General features: G+C 36.1%; 2 protein-coding genes across 2 annotated transcripts in view; one reads left to right on the top strand and one right to left on the bottom strand.

Annotated features, from left to right (window-relative positions):
- Nucleotides 1-17554, top strand: part of IFT74 (intraflagellar transport 74) — a 101882-nt gene that overhangs the window by 25844 nt on the left and 58484 nt on the right. The window lies entirely within an intron of this gene.
- LRRC19 (leucine rich repeat containing 19) lies at nucleotides 450-16176 on the bottom strand. Its single transcript, XM_017520166.2, has 5 exons — nucleotides 16072-16176; nucleotides 4870-4959; nucleotides 2720-3233; nucleotides 1597-1785; nucleotides 450-1148 (listed from the first exon to the last, which is right to left on the bottom strand). The coding sequence occupies exons 2-5, from the start codon at nucleotides 4948-4950 to the stop codon at nucleotides 820-822; spliced, it is 1113 nt and encodes a 370-aa protein (XP_017375655.1). The 5' UTR covers nucleotides 4951-4959; nucleotides 16072-16176; the 3' UTR covers nucleotides 450-819.

The following is a 17554-nucleotide window of genomic DNA, read 5'->3' as shown; positions in this document are numbered from 1 at the left end:
TCGTGATCCGCCTGCCTCGGCCTCCCAAAGTGCTGGGATTACAGGCTTGAGCCACCGCGCCCGGCCCAGTGCATTATTTAAGCTATCTCTGTTCCTCACTTTGACTTACCATATATTAATAAATCCCAAACTTTTATTTCTTTACTGATTGAAACCTTAATATAATTTAATATATATTATGTCAAATATCTGTGTTAACATGAGAATCCATTCATTTTAATTAATGAATAATTCACTTTAAGCCTTTTTTTGAGAGGTAGTCTTGCTTTGACACTGGGCTGGAGTGCAGTGGTGCAATCTCAGTTCACTGCAACCTCTGCCTCCCGGTACAAGTGATTCTTCTGCCTCAGCCTTCCGAGTAGCTGGGACTACAAACTCCCACAACCAGGCCCAGCTAATTTTTTTATTTTTTAGTAGAGACGGGGTTTCACCATGTTGGTCAGGGTGGTTTCGATTTCTTGACCTCGTGATCCGCCCGCCTCGGCCCCCCAAAGTGCTATGATTACAGGCATGAGCTACTGTGCCCCGCCTACTTTAGGCCTTTTTACTAGTCTGTATGGTCACCTGAATACTGTTAAGAATAGTAGTGCTAGTATTGTAGACTAACTATAACTGTCAGCTACCAAGGAATGTCAGTTATTGTATTTGAACCTGCTTGCTCAATACAATGCAGATAACATAAATTTATGATATTCATGTATATCGTAATTAATATGAATGTCTGCTAACTATATTTTGGTATGCCACATAGTAAAATCTGCATATCTAAACTGTGAGTGAGCTGATAACTTTGTTTTAAAAAGCAAACTTTGAAAAAAATTAATTTTCTTCACATAATTCATGGATATCTATATATTTGTCTTCAATAAATCCATCATCATCTATCACAAATGGATGTAATTGCTCAAATATTACTGTAGTTTCTTCAGAGTTTGTTTCTGGTATCTGGGAAAGAGGGCTTGGATTTCCAGGAAAACCATCTTCATAGGTTTCTGCTTCATGCTCTTCCAGGCGATGATGATTATAACTAAGCAGAATATTATACCATATTGGGCATTTGATAGCAATAAAAATGAGGAGTGAAGTCATCAGTACAGTGACAACAACACCAACAAGGAAAGTCCAACTTTTTCCAAGAGGTTCATGTTCTTTAATGGAATACCAGGATAGGAGAGAAAGAAAATTTGTTAAGTTGGCAAAATAATCATAATCATATATCAACTATCATCAATATTTGTATTAGAAATAAACATACATTGTAGTTTTCTTCAGATGAATTTCGTATGGTGAATTTCCTTTTTTCAAAATAACTGTCTTTGCAATTTTGTTACTTTTTTACCTAAGACCGCATTGATTTATACTCATTAGGATTTGTGATTAGACTAGTTAAAGGCTCAGAGAAGTTAAATAATTTGCACAATGGTGTTTAGCTTGTAACTAGCAAAGCCTAGTTTGGAAGACCAATATTTTATAAATCTTTAGTTGAGATGAGCAATTGTTCTTTTAAATTTTTTATAGAAATTTAAAGAGAGCTACCTTGGTTTATTTAGTATGATACATTCAGCAGTGTTAATATTCAGAACCAGCATACATTACCTGAATTTCTTGTTAAGTTGTTCAAAGAGCTATTAAATGTTGAATTGCTGATGGGCTGAAAATGAATATAAAGATCTTCATTGATAAGTGAAGAAAATTTTGAGTAGCATTCAGCCGTATGAGGTACTGTTTTGATATTGTAGCTCTTCAGGCTGTTGGGGTAGCTACACATGGTGATGTTCTCATTTTCTAGTAAATCAGAAAGAATAAGATTTATTGTAGAGAAAAATAATAGTAACAACATTTTATAATTATTTTATCTGGAATTTTTGACATATATTTCATTCTTAAAGGCATTATAAGAAAGAAATTCCTGTTGTATTTGTCTAGCAACACAATGAAAGAATGATATACATTTCTGTTTTATTAAGTTATTTTATAAATATGGCTTAAATGCAATAGGTGTTATTTAGTTTGTCTGTGTTAGTATTGATTTTATTATTAATACAGTGGTTATAATCTGGATCTCAGGCACACATAGGTTTGCAGTTAAAATGGGCCACTTGTTTTCACTTAGTCTAGGAAGTGCTTTAAAAAATTCATCTTACATATTGACTTAGCTAACAATACATGAAGCGACATTATCATCTCACATATATGGAACATTTAAATTTTTTCATTTTTACCCCTGGTATTAGAGAAGGAGAGCATCTATGCAGCAGTTACTTTTTAGTGTTTCTTCCTGTTTTGCTTAAACACAATTGCTTCCTTTTCTTTTCTTTCTTTCTTTTTTTTTTTTTTTAAGATGGAGACTCACTCTGTTTCCCAGGCTGGAGTGCAGTGACATGATTTTGCGTCACTGCAACCTCCGCCTCCTGGGTTCAAGCAATTCTCCTGCCTCAGCCTTCTGAGTAGCTGGGACTACAGGCGTGTGCCACCACACCCACCTAATTTTTGTATTTTTAGTAGAGACAAGGTTTCACCTTGTTGGCCAGGCTGTCTCGAACTCCTGACCTCAGGTGATCTGCCCACCTTGACCTTCCAAAGTGCTACAATTACAGGTGTGAGCCACTGTGCCTGGCTGCTTCCTTTTCTTTAAAACATGACATGAGAGATTTTTCTGTGGTGAAACATTGAATTAATCACATTTTGGTTTTGCTTAATTAAAATTATGATAGCTTACCTAATGTCACATTTGATGTGTTCAACCAGTTCTGTAAATTAAATAGACTACAAGAGCAGTTCCATAGGTTTCCATATAAAGCTATTAATTCCAGATGAAATAGTGGTGGTACCTCCAAATAGCTTATCAAATTGCCTTGCAGATTCAGTAGTTTTAGGTTTCTTAGAGGCACAAATATATCAGCATTCAGTTGTTCTATTTTGTTATGGCAAAGATATAACTGTGTTAGTTTATTTAAGCCTAAAAATGCACCCTGTTGAATTACATATATGGAGTTTCTACAGATGTTTAAAATTTCTAGATTGGAGAGGTTACAAAAACTGTTATTATGTAAGGTAGTAACATTGTTCTCAATCAAATAGAGCTCAGTGAGTAAAAAGTATGTCTGTAGAACTCGTGTATCTGTAACATTAAGAGTAATTTGGTTATAACTGAGATCAAGTATAGTAACATCTTTCTTGATATCTGCTGGAATCAAGGAATAATTCTTTTCAGTGAAATTATATTGAACTTCCTAAAAAAAAGAAAAAAAGAAATGCATTAATTAGAAAAAGTATTAATAGAATTTCCCCCAAATTTCATATTTAAGCACTTAGACATTAGAAGGAAATTGTTTTGGGAAGAAAACCTGTCTAATCTTTTGGTGTTGTAGTAGAGCAAGTCTTTTTCTTTCTTTATTGGGATGAAATATTAAAAACTAAGGACATCCTGATACATAAAATTGAGGAGATTCCAATTTGTTATACAGATATTTTCCAACTGTTATCACAAAATCATTACAGAAAGTAGTAATATTGGTATATTCCCACTTATATATGTGGAAATATATGGTAAATATTAATTCTGTTAACATTTAATATTCCAGTGTGCATGATTGCTTTGTAATGAGGAACTATATGTGTTTTTAAAATCAGCAGAGCTAACAACATTATACCTAGGGCTGTTAAAGAATTAATAAGTAGGCTGGGCATGATGGCTCACGCCTGTAATTTGGGGGCGGCCAAGGTAGGTGCATCACCTGAGGTCAGGAGTTCAAGACCAGCCTGTCCAACATGGCCAAACCCTGTCTCTACTAAAAATACAAAAAAAAAAAAAAAAAAAAAAAAAAATTAGCCAGGCATGGTAATCCCAGCTACTTGGGAGGCTGAGGCAGGAAAATCATTTGAATCCAGAAGGAGGAGGTTGCAGTGAGCTGCGATTGTGTCATTGCACTCCAGCCTGGGGACACAGCAAGACTCTGTCTCACAAAAAAAGCAGAATTAATAAATAACACTCAATATATAGCTCTCTGGGCTTAACAGCTCAAAGTTTGGTGTTTTAAAAGGAAATCTTTATCTTATATCAGAAATGGAGCTATGTATTGAATTTAAAGAGCCACACAACCTGAAGTGTTTTCTTTATGTGGATATAGATGGAAAGAAAGAAATATTTCTTGTTTTTACTGAATAGTAAACTAAGAATAAAACTAAGAATAGTTTTTGTTTAATACTGTTTTTGCAGTTAGAATTTTTCACCAATAATAATGCAATAGGAATTTCCCTCATAAATATGTGATTAAAAATGTTTCCTACATTTTAAATAAGTTTTTAGTCTTGAAATTAATTTCTGATTTTATAGTGAAAAATTTCAGATCTCTCCCTTTAATCAACTTTTAAAGAACTCAGTTTTTGTTTGTTTGTTTTTTGAGATGGAATCTTGCTCTGTTGCCTAGGCTGGAGTGCAGTGGCACCATCTCGGCTCACCACAACCTCCATGTCCTGGGTTCAAGTGATTCTCCTGAGTCAGCCTCCAGAGTAGCTGGGGCTACAGGCACGTGCCACCATGCCCAGCTAATTTTTGTATTTTTAGTAGAGATGGGGTTTCACTGTGTTGGCCAGGCTGATCTCAAACTCCTGACTTCGTGATCCGCCTGCCTCGGCCTCCCAAAGTGCTAGGATTACAGGCATGAGACACCCTGCCCAGCCAAGAACTCAGTTTTTAAAAATGAAGGCTACTTTTGTCAAATTGGAATTTGGACATATACAGCTAAGTAAACTTGGTTTTAATAGGTCAGATTTTCTTTGCTTGCTTATTGCCTTTTGTTATTTTATGAAATATACAGAAAATGTACCTTTGAAAATATTTTTACTCCTTTGATTGTAAAAACTTACTGTTTTAGAAGACTGGCTTTTGTCTGATAATAATATCATGGCGAGAGTCCAAAAGAGTATTGTGATGTCTGTGACTTTCATGTTGCAGACCTGATAGAAAAGAGAGTATTTTCATTTCAGTTGGAGACTAGAACTTTAGAGACTTTTTTTTTTTTTTTTTTTTGAGACAGTCTTGCTCTTTTGCCAGGCACCAGGCTGGAGTGCAGTGGTGCGATCTCCCCTCAGTGCAACGTCTGCCTCCTGGCTTTAAGCAATTCTCCTGCCTCAGCTTCTCAAGTAGTTGGGACTACACGCGCATGCCACCACGCCCAGCTAATTTTTGTATTTTAGTAGAGATGGGGTTTCACTATGTTGGCCAGGATGGCCTCGATCTCTTGACCTCGTGATCTGTCCACCTCAGCCTCCCAAAGTGCTGGGATTACAGACTTGAGCCACCGCGCCTGGCCAAACTTTAGAGATTTTAAGGACATTTTGATTTTTTTCCCATTTTGAATCTGTTTATTTTTTATTTTATTTGTTTATTTTTTGTGTGTGAGATAGGGTCTCACTCTGTTACCAGGCTGGAGTGCAGTGGCATGATCACAGCTCACTGCAGCCTTGGTCTCCCAGGCTTAAGCAATCCTTCCAACTCAGCTTCCTAAGTAGCTGAAACACAGGCATACACTACCATGCCTGGCTACTTTTTAAATTTTTTGTAGAGATGGGGACACCCTGTGTTACTCAGCCTGGCCTCAAACTCCTGGGTGTGATCCATTTTCTTCCAACCACCTGCACGGCGTTGAAAAGTTCTGGGATTATAGACATGAACTACTTCTCTCGGCCTTTCAAGTCTACTTATTCTTGAAATACATCATACATGAAACAAGTGCATGGCCATTCACTATCCTTGCACTCCAATCTTAACAAACTAGAAAGCCCCTTTGAAGAATGAAATATTTATTTTTATTTTTTCTTTTTAGAGAGAATTAATATTTTTAAGCATGTCATGTTAGTTTCTAGATCTCATGAAAGGGATTTTAAAGCAATTTAAGTGGTTGTAAATTTTAAAAATTTAATATATAAGTGCACAAAGTTCAGGAAAATATATATTTATATCTGCATGTTTAAGCATATGCTTACATTGATGCTCTTGATTTTCTCAAATTTAGGCATTATCTATCAGTATTATCTTTGACTTATAAGTGTGGGAGACAAGAATCTTTAACACTCTTTTTTCCCCGTAGTAGTTTTTAAAAATTTTATTGATGCGTGATATACGTACATAGTTTTGGGGTACACGTGATAATGTAATGCATTCATATAATTTTTAAAGATCAAATTAATGTACTTGGGTACCAAATTAATGTACTTGGGGTATCCATCACCTTAAATATTTGTCTTTTCTCTATACTGGAAACATTCGAATTCTCTTCTAGCTGTTTTTAAATGTACAGTAAATTAGAGGGGAGGAAGAGCATCAGGAAGAATAGCTAATGGATGCTGGGCTTAATACCAAGGTGATGGGTTGATCTGTGTACCAAACCACCATGGCACACATTTACCTATTTAACAAACCTGCACATCCTGCACATGTACCTGGAACTTAAAACAGAAGTTGGAGGAAAAAAAATTATTGTAAACTATATTTACCCTACTGATCTAACACCAGGCCTACCTTTTTAAGCATACTGTATGTTTGTATGCATTAATAAACTTCTCTGCATTCCTCCCTTCCCATCACCCTTTCCGTCACCCTTTCCAGCCTCTAGTAACCACCAGTCTACTCTTAATCTGTATGAGATTCACTTTTTTAGCTTCCACATGCGGGTGAGAATGTGCGATATTTGTCTTTCTGTGCTTGGCTTATTTTACTTAACATGATGACCTCCAATTCCGTCCATGTTGCTGCAAATGTCAGGATTCCATTTTTTTATGGCTGAATAATATTCCTTTGTGTGTGTGTGTGTGTGTGTGTATGTATGTATATGCTACATTTTCTTTATCCATTCATCTGCCGATATTCACCTAGGCTGATTCCATAGTTTGGCTGTTGTGAATAGTACTGCAATAAGCATGGGAGTGCAGTTATCTCTTCAATATATTCATCTTTTTTTTTTTTCCAACTGTATACCCAGTAGAATTGCTGGATCATATGTATATTTTCAGTTTTTTGAGGAACTTTAATACTGTTCTCCAGAGTAGCTATTCTAATTTACATTCCCAACAGTGTATGAGAGTTCCCCTTTCTGCACACCCTCATCAGCATCCATTATTGCCTGTATTATTGATAGAAGCTGTTTTAATGAGGGTGAGATTATACCTCATTGTAGTTTTGATTTGCATGTCCCCAATGATTACTGATGTTAAACATGTTTTCCACATACTTGTTTGCCTTTTGTATGTCTTTTGAGAGTATTCAGTTCTTTTGCCATTTTTAATCTTTTTATTTGCTTGTTTTTGGCTAGTGAGTTGTTTGAGCTCCTTGTATCTTCTGGTTACTAACCCATTGTTAGATGGGTAGTTTGCAAATATTTTCTCTCGTTCTGTGGGTTGTCTCTTCACTTTGTTGATTATTTCCTTTGCTGTGCAGAAGTTTTTTTGCTTAACAAAACCCCATTGGTATATTTTTGCTTTGGTTTCCCGTGCTTTTGAGGTCTTACACAAAAAAGCCTTTGTCCAGACCAGTGTTCTAGAGCAATTCCCCCAATGTTTTCTTGCAACAGTTTTATAGTTTGAGGTCTTAGAGGTAAGTCTTTAATCCATTTTTATTTCTGGATATGGCAAGAGATAGGAGTCTGGTTTCATTCTTCCACATATAGTTAGCTAGTTTTTCCAGCACCATTTATTGAAACAACTGTTCTTTCTCTGTTGCATGTTCTTGGCACCTCTGTTGAAGATGAGTTGGTGTAAATGCATGTATTTATATCTGAGTTCTCTATTCCATTCCATTGGTCTGTGTGTCTGTCTTCATACCAGTACCATGTAGATTTAGTTACTATAGCTTTGTAGAAAATTTTGAAGTTAGGTAGTGTGATGCCTCCAGCTTTGTTACTTTTTGCTCAGGGTTTTTTTTTTTTTTTTTTTTTTTTTTTTTTTTTTAGGATCTTTTTTTTTTTCAAATGAATTTTAGGATTTTTTTTTTCTACTTCTATGAAGAGTGTCACTTTATTTTGATAGGAATTACATTGAATCAGTAAATTGCTTTGGGTAGCACTGATATTTTAGCAATGTTCTTCCACTCCATGAGCATGGATTATCTGTCCATTTTTTGTATTCTCTTCAATTTCTTTAATCAGTTTTTTATAGTTTTTGTTATACAGGTCTTTAACTTCTTTGGTTAAATCGATTCCAAGGTATTTTATATTCTTTGTGGCTATTGTAAACAGGCTTGCTTTCTTGATTTCTTTTTCAGATTCTTCACTGTTGGCATATGTAAATTCTGCTGATTTTTATATGTTGATTTTGTATCTGGCAACTTTACTGAATTCAGTTGAAATTCTTACAGATTTTTTGTGGATTATTTAGTTTTTTTTTTGTTTTTTTTTTTAAGTATAAGATCATACCATCTGTAAACAAGGCTAACTTGACTCCTTCTTTTGCAGTTTGTATGCCTTTTATTTCTCTCTCTTGCCTAATTGCTCTGGCCAGGACTTCCAGTACTGTGTTGAGTAAAAGTGGTGAAAGTGGGCATCCTTGTGTTGTTCTAAATCTTAGGGGAAAGGCCTTCAATTTATCCCCATTCAGAATGATGTTAGCTGTGGGTGTGTCATATATGGCATTTGTTATCTTGAAGTGCGTTCTTTCTGTGCCCAGCTTAATAAGAATTTTATCATAAAGGGCTGTTGAATTTTAGCAACTGTGTTTTCAGCATTTATTAAAATAATTGTATGGTTTTTGTTCTTGGTTTTGCTAATGTGATGTATCATGTTTATTTTATTTTATAATAATTATTATTTAAGATAGAGTCTTCCTTTGTTGTCCAGGGTGGTCAGAAACTCCCGGACTCAAGTGATCCTTCCACTTCAGCCTCCTGAGAAGCTGGGATTACAGGCACATGCCCAGCTTATCATGTGTAGCAGGCTGTTCTTTCACTGCTATCCTGAAATATTTGAGACTGAGTAATTTATAAGAAAAGAGATTTAATTGGCTCACAGTTCTGCAGGTTGTACAGGAAGCATGGTGTAGTTCATTTTTTGGGGAGGCCTCAGGAAGCTTACAGTTCTGGCAGAAGGTAAAAGGGGAGCTGGTACATCACATGTTAAAATCAGAACGAGAGCAAGAGAGTGGGAGAAGAGGTGCCGCACACTTTTAAACAACAGATCTCTTGTGAACTCAGAGCAAGATCTCGCTTACCACCAAGGGGATGGCCCAAAGCTGTTCATGAGGGGTCTGCCCCCATGATCCAAACACCTCCCACCGGGCTTCATCTCCCACACTCAATATTACAATTCAACATGAGATTTAGATGGGGACAAATATCCAAACTATGTTGTCATGCTTATTGATTTGCATATGTTGAAAACTATCTTTGCATCTCTGGAATGAATTTCACTTGATACAGTGAATAATCTTTTTAATGTAATGTTGAAATTTGGTTTGCTCTTATTGAGTTGAGAGTTTTTGCATCTGCGTTCTTCTGGGATATTGGCCTGTAGTTTTCATTTTTGTTGCGTCCTTGTCTAGTTTTGGTATCAGGGTCATGCTGATCTTGTAGAATGAGTTTGGAAATATTTCCTCCTTTTTAATTGATTTTGAAGAGTTTGAATGGAATTCGTATTAGTTCTTCTTTAAATGTTTTATAGAATCCAACAGTGAAGCCAATGTAAATAGACTAAATTCTGCAATTAAAAGGCATAATGCTGACTGGGCGCCATGGCTCATGCTACAACAATCTCAGCACTTTGGGAGGCCGAGGCGGGCAGATCATGAAGTCAGGAGTTCAAGACCAGCCTGACCAACATGGTGAAACCCTGTCTCTACTGAAAATACAAAAATTAGCTAGGCATGGTGGCAGGTACCTGTAATCCCAGCTACTTGGGAGGCTGAGGCAGGAGAGTCGCTAGAACCCAGGAGGCAGAGGTTGCAGCGAGCCCAGATCATGCCACTGCACTTCAGCCTGGGCCATAGAGCAAGACTCTGTCTCAAAAAAAAAAAAAAAAAAAAAAAAAAAAAAAAAAAAAAAAAAAAAAAAAAAAAAAAAAAAAAAAAAAAAAAAAAAGGCGTAGTACTGACTGGAAGTTACTGACTGGCTGTTTAGAAGACCCTGGTACCTCTCCCTCTTGTACTTGCTCCACCATGATTAGGAGTTCCCTGATGCCTCACCAGAAGCTAAGTAGACGTTGGTGCCATGCTTTTGTAACCTGTAGAACTGTGAGCCAAATAAACTTCTTTTCTTTATAAATTATCAATTGTCAGGTATTCCTTTATAGCAGTGAAAAATGGACTAACATATCATTGTTCCCTGATTGCTACTGTTTCTTGTGGATGTATGTGTATGTCTTTGCATTGTCAGATTAGTTGTTTATTCCAGTATTCTCTGTATGGCTTATTTTTGTTTTTAATGAATATATTTGCTTAGAGGGTCTTTTACCACTAGGTTGCTGCCTCCTTATTACCTCTAGGTGGCACCTTAAGCCCAAGTTCACCTTGGCTCTGGTAAGTGACAGGAGTGCTGCTCTTCCTGAATGGGAAAGGTTCCAGGGGATATCCTGGTAGTGTGGGAAGGCTGACTAGAGGTTCATACCCAGCCAGCCTTCCCACACTAGAGACCTATGGAGCAAACCTCCTAGAAAGTGGTGCTGCTGAACAGCTACTCTGATTTTGTATCTCCTTTGGCTGAGTTACAGAGCAGTTTCCAGAGCTGGTAATGGTAATCCTGTCTCCCCTCTTTGTCCCTGCATGCCCTCAGGAGTATTGCTCCCTTTAGGCACTTGAGATGTTTCCCATGTGTTCAAGCATGGACAGATCTCCTGTCAAGGAATACAAGATGGTGGATAGAAACTGTGATTTGGGGGAAATTTTTTCACATGCTTTGTGCTTGGTTGAATGAGGGGAGGTGTATTGTGGCTATGGAAGTCCAGTTCTCTTACCATCTGCTCAAAGTTTGTTCACTTCTCTGTGACCCTAGAACTGTCTCATCTTCACATTTGAATTCTGGGATATTTCTGGTAATGATCTCAGGTCTGTATGTTTGTTTTTGGTTTTCTGTAGAGGGGATTGAAGCTAGCTTGCTTTTTGGCCACCATTTTGAATTGAAAGTCCCTTCAGCTCTCTTTCTAATATCTCCTTCCTTCATCTCTAGCACATCAAAAATATATTTCCTATGTCTTTATCTCCCAACATAGTTACTTCTAGTTTTGGATAGATGAGTATTGTGTTTGTGCTATCATGAATATATGAAGTTTTATTGAACTTACTAAATAAAAAGCTATTATTGACTAAGACATTTAACAAGATCACTTTTCAGTTGCTGCACCCTTTTTGTTTCCTCCGAACTAATTGTACTGTTTTTTCATGTGCTTAGTTTTCTATAGCTTTTCTTGATATGACCAAACTCTCCCCTAGCATACCTTTCATTCATTTATGGATATTAAGTATTTAATCTGTTTCATCAGCTTAAAAAGTCCCTTCCAGAGCCTGCTACCATGCTCTAATCTAGAGGAGCTGATCACTAGGCCTTTTGCACAACTGTTTACTTCCACCCTCATCAGAGTCTCCCTTTAGCCTTTGTTACTAGACATTTATTTTCTAGAACACCCCGTCTTGGTTTATTGTCGTTTTTCAATGGAGTTTCCTCAGTAGCTTCCTGAGAATGCAGATAGGAGGGAAAACTTTTTAGACTTAGAAAGATATTTTTACTAGAGGTAGAATTCTAAGTAGGAAATAATTTTCACTCTAAATGTTGATGTCATTACCCCACTGTCTTTCAGTTTCTAGTATTACTGTTAAGCATGATACCATGTCATTCTAATTATTTATCAAAGCTTTTAAAATCAATACTATATTCATTGCCCTGTGAATTTGTGGGAGTCTATTTTCATTTATTAAACTGGGTACTTGATCAGCTCTTTCAATCTGGAAGCTATGTCACTCAGTTCTGAGAGATTTTCTGAATTATCTTATTGATGATATTGATAATTTTCTTTCTTTTTTTTTTTNTTTTTTTTTGAGATGGAGTCTCACACTGTCACCCAGGCTGGAGTCCAACCTCCACCTCCTGGGTTCAAGTAATTCTCCTACCTCAGTCTCCCAAGTAGCTGGGACTATATAGGTGCCTGCCGCCATGCCCAGATAATTTTTATATTTTTAGTAGAGATGGGTTTCACCATGTTGGCCAGGCTGGTCTCAAATGCCTGACCTTGGAATCCACCTGCCTCAGGCTCCCAAAGTGCAGGAATTATAGGCATGAGCCACTGTGCCCAGCCCCTTTCTTTTTTAAAATAAAATTTCACTGTTTTTTTTCTAGAACTTCCTTAATTGGGTGTTGGACCTCCTGAAATGATTTTTCAGTTTTTAAAACCTTAATTGGGCCAGGCATGGTGGCTCATGCCTGTAATCCCAGCACTTTGGGAGGCCCAGGCGGGTGGATCATGAGGTCAGGAGTTTAAGACCAGCCTGGCCAACATGGTGGAACCCCATCTCTGCCAAAGATACAAAAAATTAGCCAGGCATGGTAGTGCAAGCTTATAAACCCGGCTACTCAGAAGGCTGAAGCAGGAAAATCACTTGAACCTGGGAGATGGAGGTTGCAGTGAGCCGATATCGTGCCATTGCACTCCAGCCTGGGTGAAAGTTCAAGACCCTGTTTCAAACAACAACAACAAAAAAAAACCTTAACTGTCCTACATTTTATCTCTTTGTGTTTTTTGCTTTCCTTTCTGGGAGACATCCTCAACTTTATCTTCACACTCTTAAAGGGTTTTTTTTTTTTTTTTTTTTTTTTTTTTTTTTTTTTTTTTTTTTTTTTTTTTTTTTTTTTTTTTTTTTTTTTTTTTTTTTTTTTTAGTATCCTGTTGCATGAATATATTATATTTTATTGTTTATTGTTTGCCTTTTGTTATGTTCCTTTTCTTTGAATAGCCCCTATATCCTTGGCTTGTGTTTTTCCAGTTATCTCTGGGCAGTGTCCTTTATATTGGAGGCCTTCTTCATAGTCTGTTAATATTTTGTTCAGGGCTTATGTGTGAGAGTTGGAAACTAAAAAGCTGATAGGAAGATTCATTTGTGTGGGTTTCATTGTTTCTAGACTTTACCTTAGAGTGTAACTGCTGGACTGTTGTTTCTTAGAGAATGTCATTACTGTATTCACAAAATGACTCTTCTAATTTACTGCCTGAAGAAATAATGGCATGGTAGCCAGCATTCTGAGTGCTAAGTGATGAAAAAGTTGGATTTGTATCAGTATTTAGTATGTAAACTATAACTTAATCTCAACAATGCCTTTGCACTCACTTATGCCTACTGCCCAAATTCCCTTGTTTTATTCTCATGGTGGGGGGAACCTCTAATCTGCTTGTATAGGGAAGGAACATTATCTGGCTAGGCAGAGACAGGGGAATTAGCCTCTCCTCTACTTTCAGAATACCTGGTGCTGCCAATTTCTGAGCTATTTAGAGTTTCTGCAGTATAATTCAAGTGACCCTCAGCTTTTCTCATTGCTGACTTGGGAAATTTTGTTTTCCTAGGCAATTTCCACTCAGCTATTACGTTTTTGGCTTCTAGGTCTCATTGCTATTGACTCTTCTTCCATTCTCTTCGTCCTTGTGAGTTTATATCCCTTTGTACCTTTTGTTTTCATGTTAGTCAGGTTTTGAACACAATTTAAAGTTAATGGGTGCATTTAACGTGTCAGCTTTGCCTAGAAATTGACATTTATAGGACTATACTCTTCTTGCCAAATAGTCACTTTTTTATTTAATCATTTTATTGATGACCTTGATGTTTCTTGTTCTTTATCTCCGTTTTCATAAAGTCAACTTTAGAAACCCTTCTACAAACAAATTATCTATTTGAAAATAAATGAATATATTCTGTCATCCTTCAGGGTGTTCTGAAATTTAGCCTTTTGAGCCTTCTTACAGCATTTATTACAATTAGTTATTTATGACTTTTTAAGGTAAAGTTTATTTCATTACAACAGGGAATAGAAAAACTAATCAGAGTAAGCAAGAATCCATGCAGCATACTAAAGTTTGTCGCCTCATTAGCAATGAGGAATTTACTGCTATTTTAATGCAAGTCTGTTCTAGTTAACTTCCTCATTGCCTTTGATTTGTTGATCCATTTTTGCTTTTTCTCCTTCTTCCTTCTTTCTTTCCATAGTTAAATCAAATTTGTTAGGAAAAGCTACTCTGTCTTCTAGATTTTCTACCTTCTTTCTTTCCATAGTTAAATCAAATTTGCTGGGAAAATCTACTCTGCCTCCTAGATTTTATACAATTTGGATGTAGATCATAATAGAATCCCTTTTAGAACCAGAAGTGCGTTTAAGCTATCACTTATTCAAGATGATTACCCACAGAAAAGGGATGCCTAAATCATTTACAAAAGGTAGTTTATCTATATTTAATGATTTCTAGGAATAGGTGTTCAGTTTCTTCAGTGGCTTGTTTCAGTTTTTCTCAATGATATAGTAAAATTCTTACTCATGTCTCTGCTGGGATGCAGAGGTGACTGAGGGCAGGTGAGTAAGGAAGTACAGTTTTTTTCCAGAAACAAATAGGATGGGGATAGTGAAAGAAAGCAAATAGGATACAAAGAAAATTAACTAGATTTAAGGTAAAAGTTAATGTGAAATAGAAGCAGATAAAGAAATTAATGGAGGCAAGGCAGGTCTGTTAGCTTGTGTGGAAATGGAGACAGAGGATGGTCTTATATTTATTATCTGTATGTACTGTTTAATACTAAATTGTTTTCTTAAGTGTGCTAAAGGAAAAAAATCACAAGGATTAGAAAAAGATTTTTTCTTTCCACTTGATAGATCTTAGAAGCAGTGTATACTCAGCTCATGGTAGATTCTGTACAAGAAAGCATTCAACAAACCTAAAGCATTGTTAGGTCTCAAGCTGTGAAATACATTGATTGATCCATACTAACCATGAGAGTTTTCACATATTAGTGTGCCTTTTGAGGGGAGAAAAATTGAAAGAGGGGGTGAATGTTGACTATCATCACTCTGAATAAATCCCTAGACAAGTGGATTTGCTAACCTTATTGGGTGTCTTAAAAAAATCAAGCAGAATAGCTAGCCAAGCAGATTATGCAAAAATTATCCATGAGTCAGTTTAGCTTATTTCACCAGTTGGTTTAAAAAGAAGTCAATTATTGTTGCCTTTTATTCTCCTTTTGGAATATTTTCTCAATTTGGATTTTTTTTTTTTTTAAATAATAGTTGAGTTTCATATAGGGATTACTTAGGAACTAATATAAAATAGAACACTGGAATAGAAAGTAGAATATCAGTTTCTTTTGTTATTTCACAAAATTAAGTGCATTTTTACCTAGCGTATGACCTACATTACTGAAAAAAAAGAGCTTTACTCAAAGGAAATGGTAGATACTGAAAACGAAGCATTGTTCTTTAAATAAAGTTTCAAGTACCTGTTTCTTAAGTTATTTATTTAACACTGTAATTATTTTGGTTTTGTTAAATAAAATCTAAATGTAGTTTTGCCATTAAGCATTTTAGATATTTATGCCAGAATTCAATGTATTTGGAGTAAGATGTTAATAATACACAATTAACTTCATTTCTTTCTTGAACCATTTTTTTTTTTTCCAAATTTAAAACCTTTTTGTAATGGAAAATTTCAAGGAAAAAACCTAAGTAAGGAGAATAGTTATCACCCTGCTTCGATAATTATCAACTCATGGCCAGTCTTTTTTTAATCTCACAAGTTGGCTGTTTGACTGATGTCACTTCAGAATGCTCTGTGATTAACATATTTTAAAATAAAAAAATGTTATAAATTGATTGGCTAGATAAAACCTTTTTCCCCCCAAAACAATGACTTTGTGTTGTATTCTAACTTTATTTAGGAAAGACCCTTTGGCCATGTCCCAGGTATATAGCATTTTTGAGGTAGACCATACGAAAATATAATCATATTTTCTTCTCTTTGTCATTTCTTGAAGGCAGAGATTGTTGTATAGACTTAACAAACTTAAATATGATTTTTAAAAAAATACAACAATAATCAAAGCTATAAATATATAGGATCTTACCTTTACTTTTTTCTTTTGTCTCTAAGACTGGTGTGCTAATGGAAATTTTCCTGTTTCTTCTACAGCATTAAAAAAAGTATATCATCTGATTACATTTCACTTTGTTTTAACCTTTGTACCCAGTGAACAGGTGATTTAAAAAAAAAAAAAACTACCTTAGCAAAATATTGACTAGAAGAATAATTTCTTAAAGTCATCTTTTCCTTTTTCAGTGTAGCAAGTAAGACTGTTTGCCTAACCTTTGTGTTTCTGTTTTTTTCTTTTTTCTCTCCTTTTTTTTGAGATGAAGTCTTGCTCTGTCACCCAGGCAGTGACACAATCTTGGCTCACTGCAACCTCCGCCTCCCGGGTTCAAGCAATTCTCCCTGCTTTAGCCTCCTGAGTAGTTTGGATTACAGGTGCCTACCACCACACCTGGCTAATTTTTGTATTTTTACTAGAGGTGGAGTTTTGCCATGTTGGCCAGGCTGATCTCGAACTCCTGACCTCAGATGATCCACCTGCCTCAGCCTCCCAAAGTGCTAGAATTACAGGTGTGAGCCACTGCACCCAGCCACCTTTGTGTTTCTAAATGACTCTTAGAGAAAATTTTATTAAAATATTAACAATTTTACTTGTTGATTTAGGGTTTACAATATTGAAAATGAATACTTCTGAAAGATATACTGTTGCTAAATTAATTTATGTTTGTCCTGAAGGTATTTTATGCTTAGAAAGATTCAAACTGAGGTAATCCCAGCACTTTGGGAGGCTAAGGTGAGAGAATAATTTGAACTCAGAATTATGAGAGCAGTCTGGCTGACTTAGCAGGACCTTGTCTCTGCTCAAAATAAAAAATAAGAACATTAGTTAGGCATGGTGTTGTGTACCTTTAGTCCCAGATACTTGGGAGGCTGAGGTTGGGGAATGGCTTGAGCTAGGAAGTTGGAGCCTGTAGTGAGGCATGATTGTACTGGGGGGGGGGGGGAGAGGGAAGGGGAGGGGGAGATGATGATTCAAATTGTAAAAGTACCACCAAGTTTTGTATTCTGTTCAGGAGGAGATTCAAATTGTAAAGGTACTACCAAGTTTTGTATTCTGTTCAGTTTCAACTCTGTTGTTTACTTATTTTCATGACACCATCATCGGTGGAGGGGGGAGAAGGGAGGGAAGGAGGGAGAACAAAGGAGGGAGGGAAGGATTTAAATTGTAAAGATACCACCAAGTTTTATATTCTATTGAGTTTCAACTTGTTGTTTACTTATTTTTATGACACCATCATCAGTGGTTTTATTGCCAAGTTGTAACAGGAGCAAAGTGCTCAGAGCATCAAAAAGACCTGACACCTGGACATTATATGGCTTTTAGGAAATCAGTTGATGTTTCTTATGCTGTAATTTCTCCTCTGTAAAATGGAATACTTTGCTACAACATTAGTTCTCATCTAACTACATTGTAGGAAGAAACATTGTTGGTAGTCAGTAATCAAGTTTAAAATGAATTA

Source organism: Cebus imitator, unplaced genomic scaffold, assembly GCF_001604975.1.
Source record: "Cebus imitator isolate Cc_AM_T3 unplaced genomic scaffold, Cebus_imitator-1.0 Scaffold809, whole genome shotgun sequence".
Classification (NCBI taxonomy): domain Eukaryota; kingdom Metazoa; phylum Chordata; class Mammalia; order Primates; family Cebidae; genus Cebus; species Cebus imitator.
This window is presented reverse-complemented; position numbering and strand designations above follow the sequence as displayed.